We start from the raw sequence: 10381 nt of genomic DNA on the forward strand, positions 1-10381 counted from the left end.
GTAATCATCAAAATTAAACGAAATAAACATTTGAAATATATGAGTTTGTATGTAATGTATGAATATAATATACAAGTTTCACTTTTTAAATGGAATTACTGAAATCAATCTACTTTTTCATGATATTCTAATTTTATGACCAGCACCTGTATGGTAATGAGGTTTGGATCATGGCTGAAGGAACAAGATCATTAATACAACCAGCTAAAATTAGCTTCCTGGCTGGGCTCGGCCTTGCAGATGGGGTGAGGAGCGCCATCTTCTGAGGGGAGTTTGACATAGAGCTGTTGCTCCTCCACTTCAAAAGTCAGCAGAAGTGGTTCGGGCATCTGATTAGGCTACTTTCTGGACACCTCTCTCTAGAGCAGGGGTGGACATTCCTGGTCCTCGAGGGCCGCTGTCTTGCATGTCTTACTTGTTTACCTGCTATTGGGGGTCCTGGGTGTGATGACAGTGGATCCATGATGTACAGACTGCATGTATCAGTGGGATTTCATTGTTGAGAATTTGAAACAGGATTGGCCACAGGTCTTTAAAATAGTGGAGCTCAGACATGATGCATGATCTGTATTCTGATGTGGGCAAAGAGAGTTGTGTCCCTGGGCATGGTGCGATTGTGAGTGAAGTGCTGTTGATGTATAGAGTTAGAGTTATGGCACATTAGAACATCTTGGGGATGCAGAGAGAATCAGGAAAAACTTATTTGGTAAGTTCTAGGTGCATAGCAGAATCATAATTACCTTCACACTGAAGGAGGTTTTCCTAATTTGCAATCCATCCACATTCTTATAGGTTGTATAGGTTGTAGAGAGACATGCAGTGGATTGACCATAGGTTACAGATCTGTGTTAAAAATGATTTGAAAAGAAGAAAATATCAAATAATTCATATTATGTTGACTATGTAAATTCTTACAAATAATAATAAAATGAGGTCACCACTTTGTTTTTTCTCAGATAGTCTCTTTTACAGGATTTTCTTACCCCGGAACCTATTTTTGAGAAATTCCTACAATGACGTTTCTGTGTGGACGCAAAGCTGAAACTCAAACAAACAAAAAGTTTTTTTGTATTCACCAAAACCATTCCCATGTGGACAGGGCCTAAGTTTTTATAACAATAACAATAATGCGGCCGTTAAGGTGGCATGAGTTACTGATTGGGTTGTTGTCTCTTGTTGACTCGTATGGTTCCTGACGAGGCCAACATGTGAGCTGTTTTGTTCGCGTTTCAAGACACGAGTTGTTGCAATCAGCCTCGAGAGGTAAAACGTCTTCAAGAAACAAGACCAGTTGCCTTCTGTTTAATCACTAAGAATTTTTTATGTATTTAGGTTGGACTGAGTCTGCAAATCAGCCATTGGCTACGGTCTATGTAACAGATTATTTAATATGTAAAATGGTTTTTTGTACTGTCCCTGAATAAACTGCAGTTGTCTCATTTGTTTTTAATCAGGGAGCTTATTGTCAATGTAATTCCACAGACACATTCGAATCAGTTCAAACAAAGCAAAGAACAATGACTGTTTGTCAAGTGATTTTCAGTATTTGGTCTGCTAGTTTTTGTCTTCAAAAGAAAAGCACCTTAATATCCCTCCATAAGACTGCCTTCTCCTCTCTGGGGGGAGGGGAGGAGTTGATTAATGTGCTTTGCTGAGGCTTTTTGTTTGCAAATAGATGATAGGACAAATCTCTACAAGCCAAATGAATTGGCTTGGCAACAGAAAGGACCAGGTGCATCTGCTGCCCTGAAACTGCCATATGTCATCTCTGAACAACACTGAAACTGATCATTGAGTCCAGTTCAACAGGATTAGGCCCAGTAAATCCACTCCGCAAATGAGTTAGAGTTTAAACTGTATGGATCCCAGAAGGCAGACTGAGAGGATTCATCTTAAAGAATTCACAGTATTCTGTTTTATTACCTCAGGGAACAGAATCTTGGAGAAACAATGTCAGTGAGCCAGTGTTGCCAACTTACCGTATTTCCACGACCATAAGGCACACATAAAAGTCTTAGATTTTCTTCAAAATGTGCGGCGTGCCTTGTGTGTTGTTGATGTAAGGCGGACGTAGTAGAGAACACCATGAGAACGTTAAAGGGGGAAGTGTGGGCGTAGATTGTATATACGTAAAAGAACGGGTATGTGCGTTATGCAGAACATCGTTGTTTTAACAACCCTGAAAATGGCAAAGAGACACGCTTATGAAGCACAGTTTAAACTGAAGGCCATCAGCTACGCGGAGGAACATGGAAATCGAGCAGCCGCGAGAGAATTTAAGATTAATGAATCGATGGTTCGCAAGTGGAGGAAGCTGAAAAATGAGCTCCGACGGGTGAAGAAGACGCAGCTGAGCTTCCGCAGAAATAAGGCGAGGTGGGCCGAGTTGGAGGAAAGACTCGAGCAGTGGATCATCGAGCAAAGAACAAGTGGGAGAAGCGTTTCGACGGTCACCATTCAACTAAAAGCAGTAACGCTAGCAGAAGAAATGAAAATTGAACATTTCCGAGGAGGTCCGTCTTGGTGCTTTCGTTTCATGAAACGGTGCCATTTTTCCATCCGGACCAGGACTACGGTAGCGCAGAAACTTCCAGCGGATTATAATGAAAAGCTGGTCATCTTCCGCTCCTACTGCAGCAAACACATCCAGCCCAGCCACATCACTAACATGGACGAGGTGCCGCGTATATAAAACTATAATCAGGTGCGCCTTATGTGTGTGTTAAATACAGTAATGGCACACAAAAACTGAGACTGCGCCTTATGGTCGGGAAAATACGGTAGTGACTTTGTGGCTATAATTTTCTGACCTCTCAAGTGACAAGTTTTCAAAAACGAGACTAGCCAACAAATCGAGTGACTTTTTCTGGTCTTATTGAAGAGTTTTGCAGATTCTGACATGAAAGCTAGCATCATTCTTTCCAACAAGCAACAGGAGCCCCTCCCTGTCCCACAGCACTGACAGGCTGCCCAGTCCTCCTGTAGCGTCCGTCCAGCTGCAGAAACTCAGCCCACCACATCCAGACTCTAAATCAGGGGTGTCCAGTCCTGGTCCTCAGGGCCACCATCCTGCAGGTTTTCCTTGTTTCTCTGCTCCAACACACCTGATTCAGTGGTTAAATCACCTCTTCATGTTCTGCAGAAGCCTGTTAATCACCCATTGATTCAAATCAGGTGTGTTGGAGCAGAGGAACAAGGAAAACCTGCAGGATGATGGTCCTGAGGACCAGGATTGGACCCCCCTGCTCTAAATGAACCAAGCATGCTCGAAGCCACCACTCAATTTATGGTGGGATGTAAATGTAAAATATAGTCTTACTGCACTAAAACAACTTTGAGTCTCTTTTGGGCCACTTTTGCCAGCCCAAAGCGTGGCTACAGGAGGAGGATTGGAATTGTGACATTAAATAAAACAAGAATCAACAGAAAAAAAGTTCATTTGTAGTTTTATTGTTGTTCACTGGTCATCTATGCAAATTAGGTGATGACATCATCTGGCAACTTTTAGGATAGCTAATGGCAACTTTCCTGACTGAGGAGTTGGCAACAGTGCTGTGAGCCACTTCAGAAACAAACATGGTAATCTGAAAAAACCATGAACGTTACTCATTGTTACTTATATTACTTCATTAAAGTTATTCATCTTTTTGTTTGATTGGTTTTGGCGCCTTTAACATGGCTTGTTTTCTTTTTTCATCTAGGTGTTTCTGTCATGGGACAATAGTCAACCTAGATATTTTACTTTCTGCTTCCACAGCTGAAGTTATTGTTGCTGACCTTATGACCTTGTTTTGACTAGAGGTGCAGCAGTACCAAAGTGACATTAATGTCATCAACATGTAGCAAAATTTAACTGTTTTACAGTGGATTCAATTTTGCCAGAACTCTCACAATCAATAAAAAGCCTTAACGTTTTCTCCTCCTGGTCAGTTAGAAGAATTAGATGTCATGGCTCTTTCTCTTCTTTTGACTGCTGTAGTTGTCCAATTCAACTGTTTGGAGAAGATATTCTGTGAAGGGGATGAACTATCATTTCCCCCCACCCAGTTGCCAATCTCCTGCTTCCTCTCCTTTCATCACAAATAATCCTACATCTGCCCACGGGGCCCCAGGTGGCTTAGCGCAGGATACATGTGGTGCCTGTCCCCCACAAAACAGTTTTTGCTCTGCATCTGTCAATTTTACTGCAGCTCCTGTCATCCCACTTTTATTCCAATACAACTTGGTGAGTCTAATTCTGGAATTGCGTTTGTTTTTTGGAAAAAGATTCCCTCATAATTTGTATGTCTGTGCAGTTCACTGTAGATCCCTAAAGGCTATCGGCTCAGTCTCAATCATAGGATCCCAGCCACCCCTTACCAAACACCATTCAGTTTTTAGTTTTGCTTTTAATGGTTCAAATCTTTCCCATTCAGAAAATGGCTAGCTGCCAACTTTCTTATTTGTCTCTTAAGTTTCCTAGCCTTATGCCTTGGGTGTGGGATGTCTCTCACAATGTTTCTAACATCAGCTGTGGTCCATGGTTGTAGATTCCTACAGTTCTGGGTTGGCCACCAGCCACCAGCCACATTTGGGTTAGGCATTTCTATCAGTGGCATAATTTCAGCATTATCTGCACTGGGTTTTAAAAGAAAAGGATTGCTATAATTGCTCCGCATACTGTATGTGTAGGTGTCACCGCTCTTGATGAATATGATAATGCTGAGTCGGAGGAGCAGTGCCAAATGCTGATGGTGGCAGAAATGGGGGGAAGAGGGTACGATGGAGGATCCGGCCTTGAGCCATACGGTGGTGTTTCTCTGTCCTCCCGTTTTTGTTGCTCTGTATATAAACAGAATAAAGAGGTTTAGTTGTCCATTTTACTTTTTCTTCTTCTCTTTCCCTTTCCTTCTCTCTCTCTCTTCTTTTATCTCTCTCCATTCCTTTCGTTCCTGTTCTTCTATCAGTGTTCGTGATGTTGCTGGTAGTTTGATTCCTGTCTAACATCAGTTTGTCTCTCTCGTAACCCTACAGTGAAACCCCTCCCCCTGTCTCCATTGGAAGCTCAGTCATCTGCTCCGTTGGGCGGAGCTGGTGAGCGGCAGGCCTTGGAGCTGAGGGTCCGAGCAGTTGAGGAGGAGAACCAAGCGCTGCGCCGGGAGCTCAGTCGGCCACCTAAAAACAAGTCCACACGCTTTTCAGATGGTGCCCATCGAGGGAACCAGAACCGGACTTACTCAGAGGAAGGCACCGGTGACAATGAGGGTCAGAGAAAGGCTGTGGTCGGAAACAGCTCTGACTGTGTGCAGCAGCCAGTGGTGGATAAGTGTGAGGTAAGACATAGTGTCATTCTGAAGAGTTTCATCCATCTACAGTGTAGACAGGGAGCAGTGCAGCTGGTGCCTTCTCACTAACAGATCTATTTATGGCATGCAAAGGGAAGATGGTTTCTTATCTCCCACTTCTACTTTCCTCCCACATCAGCTGTCACTCACATGCAGCGCTGGAAGGAGAAGCTGGGAGGGCAGTCACCCTGCAGCAGCCTTTCAGCTGTTTTTGGTTATAAACCTGCTCTTTTAACCCAGCTGGCCCAGGCAATGCAGGGAGGACAGCTTAAAGACACCTGAAGCTTCATCATCTCAAGCTGGTATCAAACAGAAACATCAGGAGTTACAGTTAAAATCCAGCATGATAGATAAAATCAAGAGCTTATCGTTCTCAGGGTTCTGGATTTATAAGCTTAGAATAATATAACTCCTAAAACTGGATCAGGTGCCTGATTAGAGCAGGAAATGTCTGAAATATGCAGTGCAATGGTCCAACACCAGGAGCAGAACTCAAACATTAAAGAGATAGAAATAATTTGGAGATTTTGTTGTCTACCTTATGTATCCCTGACTGATAATGTAAACCTCATTTAGTTTGGACTGAAGCAAAGTGAAAAATTGTATTGTTTGACAATAAAACATCTATCTTTTTTTCTATTTGAAAATCAGTGATGCTCCATCCTACAAGCTTGTTTTGAGCAATCAGCTCGGAAGTAATCACCTGTACGGATGAGAAAAAAACTTTTATTAAAGAAAGAAAACCCCACAAAGGTCACTGAAGTAACTGGAAACTGACAAAAGGAATATAAAAAAATACTAAAAATCAACTAATGAAAATCAGTCATTGCTTTTGATTCAGCAGAATTAATTAAAAAAAAAACTAATGAAACCTCCCTTTACAAAAAAAAGATCCCCTTAATTATATATTTTGTCACAAAACCTTTTGAGACAATCACAGCAATCAAGTGATTTCTGTAAGTCCCTATGAGACTTCTGCAGCTGTTAACAGTATGTAAGTATGTCGGTCCACTCCTCACTCCTTGTTAACAATGCTCAAAGAAAAAAACATTTCATAAAATTAGAAAATAAAAAGCAAGCTCTGATTAAGAACTGGAATAAAAGATAAAGGATTATAAATTACAACATACAGTAATTATCAAAGGCCGCAGCCAACAGGATGGTCTTCCTCTCCCAGTCGAAGCGATCCGTCCATCTTCTGGGAGTTTGTTCCAGATATTTGGTGTCTAAATGCTGAATGCAGATTCATTCATTTGGTCCCGACTCTGGGGACAGACGGCAGATGTGACCCAGGCGACCTCAGAGGTCCTCATAATGGTGCATGCATGGTTCATAATGCAGCAGAAGATCAGAGATGTATTTAGTTCTTTGTAAACCAACAAGATTTTAAAATCAGTTTTCTGAGCAACAGGAATCCAGTGCAAATACCTCAGAACTGGACCGATGGGATCAACTCTCTTGGTCTTTGTGAGGACTCGGGAACTAACTTTCTGAATCAGCTGCAGCTTCTGATCATTTCTTTTTTAGGAATACCAGTTCATACTCCATTACATTAGTCAAGTCAGCTAAAGATAAATGCATGGATGAGTTTTTCTTCGTCCTGCTGAGTCGTCAGTCTTTTATTTGAGGCTGTATTTTTCAGGTGATAGAAGGCTGTCTTTGTAATTGTCGTACTGTGGCTGTTCAGACTCGGGTCAGAATCCATGATCACATCAAGGTTTCAGAACATTTTAGCATCACAGACTGCAGGTGTGCACTAACTTTTAGTCTTTCCTCTTTTGCTCCAAAAACTATTACCTCAGTTTTTAATGAGCTGAGGAAAGTTGGAGCACATTCAATGGTTAATTTGTTCAGTACACTCACTCGGTGCACTTGATTTGCATTGTAGTCCCCAGGTGAGAATGATGAAGATCTTTGTCATTTGCTTAGTTATTATACGTCATCTTGTTGTTTTCTAAGATCTAGATGTTAAACAGAAGAGGCCCTAGAATTGAACCTTGGGGAACTCCACATGTAACTTTATTCAGCTCAGATTTGTAATGACTCACTGACACAAAGAGGTTCCTGTCAAACAGTTTAGTGCTGTGCCAGAAATACCAACCAAGCATTCCAGTCGGGTTCAGTAATATGCTATGATCAACCGTGTTAAAGCAGCGCTGAGATCAAGCAGAACTAAGGCTGAGACGTTGCTGCTGTCAGTGTTCAATCACATATCATTGAAGATCCTAACAAGAGCTGTCTCAGTGCTGTGATGAAGATAAAAGCCATCCTGGAGATGTCAGAGGTGGTTGTTTATATATATATATAAAATCTATTTGTCTCTTTATTTAGAGTCTGGTCAACTGCCTGGCTAACGTTAGCAACTTCAGGTCCATAAACCAACGTTAGCTGGGCTTTTCCATTTGAGTTGACCCACCATTTTACATGGAGTATAACTTGTCAGCCGCCTCAATGTTACTATAAGACACATTTTATTGTTTTACTCTCTGATTGTGACTGCAGTGCGGTGGTAGGCTGATGGTCGGGGCCGGATGAAGGCTGCCACAGCGCGTCACAGACGGGGCATTCTCTTACTTCTACACCATGAACCCAGAGGTGTTTAATCATGTTGGTTGTGCACCCTCCTGTGCACAAAATAATCTCATTGCAAGTATTGCACTGAGCTGACTGGCCATTTCTTTTTATGAACCCTCTGGGGTCCAGGGTGAAATTTTTGATTTTCATTCATATTTCACTCTAAAAAGGTTTAACCTGCCATGTTTGGAATCATTCTTTTTAGCACAAGCTCCCAAATGGGAATTTCAAGTTATTTTGTAAGTTTGACGCACTAAATTTACACAATGGACCTAAAATCACACAAATCCCCCTACACACACACAAAATTTGAGTTAAAGATTTTCATTTTTTTTACTGTAAAAATTACAGACATTCATAACGAAATATTGTTACCACCTAGAATGCAAGTATAATCAGTAATATTCATAAACACATGAACAGATTTAGTCAACAACAAAATTATAAATGCTATTTACATTAAAATAAGAAACTTTCTTTGTTGTTTTTTTTTGGACAAAACAGTGAGGAGTAAGGATAAATTGCCATAAATCCTTTGACAGTTTCTGTCCAAAACAAGGCAAAGGGGCACATCACATTCTTAGTTTTAATCATTTTCTATGTCCTGCTCAGGATCACTCAGGTAAATGTTCCAAAATATGGATCTGGATCTGTTTCATCATTATTTGGGCTGGAAGGGGCACAGACAAAATGTGATTCTGTTTCCAGTCATCCTGAAAACCAACATGTGAATCAGGAGACAAAAATCTTCCATGTCAGTCTATATGTATTTTTTTCCAGATTCTTTATTTTTTCCTTTTCTAAAACAAATAATGGATCACCTAGTTCATCAACAAAGTCCTCCCTGTCTGTCTCAGACTAGTTTTTATTTTATCTCCGTCTCTGCCTCTGAGCTTCTGACTGCAGCTCCATTATCTCAGGGTCTGAAAGCTCCACGCTCAAAAATCACCTCATTAGTTCGACTAAAACCCACTAAAACACACTACACCCTAACTATAAGATCCAAACACAATAAAGATCACAAATCTCATTATTCACTCCTGTACTCTGTTTTTTTTTGTGTGTTGCTTAACTTCCTTTAACTTTTGCACCTTTTTCTCCTTCTTCCTGTACATTTTTTGTCACTTGACTAATAACGTTGGGCCTCAGTCAGATTGGAGAGGGGGGGGTTAATTTTGCAGCGTTGGGGGTGAGATCTAATGGGGGACGGGGGTGTTTTCTCCCGGAGACTTTCTTGTCTTTGCAGCTGCCTGTCGCTCTAACGCACTTCAAATATATCAGAAAATATCAGTAAAAAAAATGTGGCATGAAATATTTATCATAATTCTGGCTTTCCTTGGCCGATCAACACAAGTCTTTACTCAGCTCCTTCTTCCAGGTATCGGAAGTTGGAATCAGAAATGAAAAATTGGAACGATTCCAGGAGAATCAGAATGTTAGTTCCAGTTCCAAACAGTTCTCAAGACTCCATGCCCATCCACATCCATATATACATATATATATATATAGCCACGTTTTTTTATGTTAAGTTCAAAGTTTTTTTAATGGTAGCATCTAAAAGGCTTTGAAAAGCTGGCAGACTGAAATCAGCTAATTTAAACAACTTTTCTCGTCCTACACATCTCTGCCCTGTGAGGAAACTGAGCAGAAACAGATGATCTGATGTTACTGTAGTAGGTGTGAGTTCATGAACAAATTAGGCTGTCAAAATGAAATAAGACTTTCTACTTTATTCATGTATATTTTTACCATATCCTGTCCAACTGCTGACTCGTACTGCCTGTTTTCTCCACAGACCATCCACGTAGCCATCGTATGTGCAGGTTACAACGCAAGTCGAGACGTGGTGACACTGGTCAAATCTGTCCTCTTCCACAGGTATGCCAACATCCATTTACACTTCATGCTCTACCAAAAAAAATCCTAGCTCTCTTTGATTATTAAATATTTTTCTGACTTACATAATTCCATTTACATGTGTCCTTTTCTTCTTGGAGGGGTCAGCAGAACCACACACAAACTGTATTCATGTTCAGATGTTGACCTTTGGTTGTTGTGCTGCTCAGTAAGGATGGCGATGGCAGATAAATTCCTAGCAGCAGTGGTGGCTGGCCAATAGAGGGCGCTAGGGCGCCGCCCCACCACTCACATTACCTTAAATAAGACGTAAAAAAAATAAATACATAAATAGTAAAATAAAAATATTTCGAATTATATGTATATATATATTTAGTTGTGTAAGATAAATATTTTATAGTTAATGATCAGTAAAGTTGTTTTGTTCTTCGACGTTGTCTGATTGGTGACGTATTTCCGCCCCGGGGCACAAAAATCTTTGTCCATAGACTCTCGTTAAAAGTTGCACATGCGCAGTAGCTCCTCTTCAGTACAAGAGATAGGACCGTTCAGGGCGCTCCTCTCCTGCGCCCAGAGCTGACTCCGCCTCCCGCCGCCGGAGCGTGGGACTCCCGCCACGGAGGCTG

At 41.2% G+C, this 10381-nt stretch overlaps 1 protein-coding gene across 3 annotated transcripts in view; it reads left to right on the plus strand.

Moving 5' to 3' along the window:
* large1 (LARGE xylosyl- and glucuronyltransferase 1) overlaps positions 1–10381 on the plus strand; it is an 88228-nt gene that overhangs the window by 45123 nt on the left and 32724 nt on the right. For all 3 annotated transcript variants that reach the window (XM_037977744.1, XM_017426374.3, XM_017426372.3), the window contains exons 3-4: positions 5014–5312; positions 9694–9776. In XM_037977744.1, coding sequence (XP_037833672.1) covers positions 5014–5312; positions 9694–9776 — 382 coding nt within the window. The remainder of the gene's footprint in view (positions 1–5013; positions 5313–9693; positions 9777–10381) is intronic.

Source organism: Kryptolebias marmoratus, linkage group LG1 (genome assembly GCF_001649575.2).
Source record: "Kryptolebias marmoratus isolate JLee-2015 linkage group LG1, ASM164957v2, whole genome shotgun sequence".
Classification (NCBI taxonomy): domain Eukaryota; kingdom Metazoa; phylum Chordata; class Actinopteri; order Cyprinodontiformes; family Rivulidae; genus Kryptolebias; species Kryptolebias marmoratus.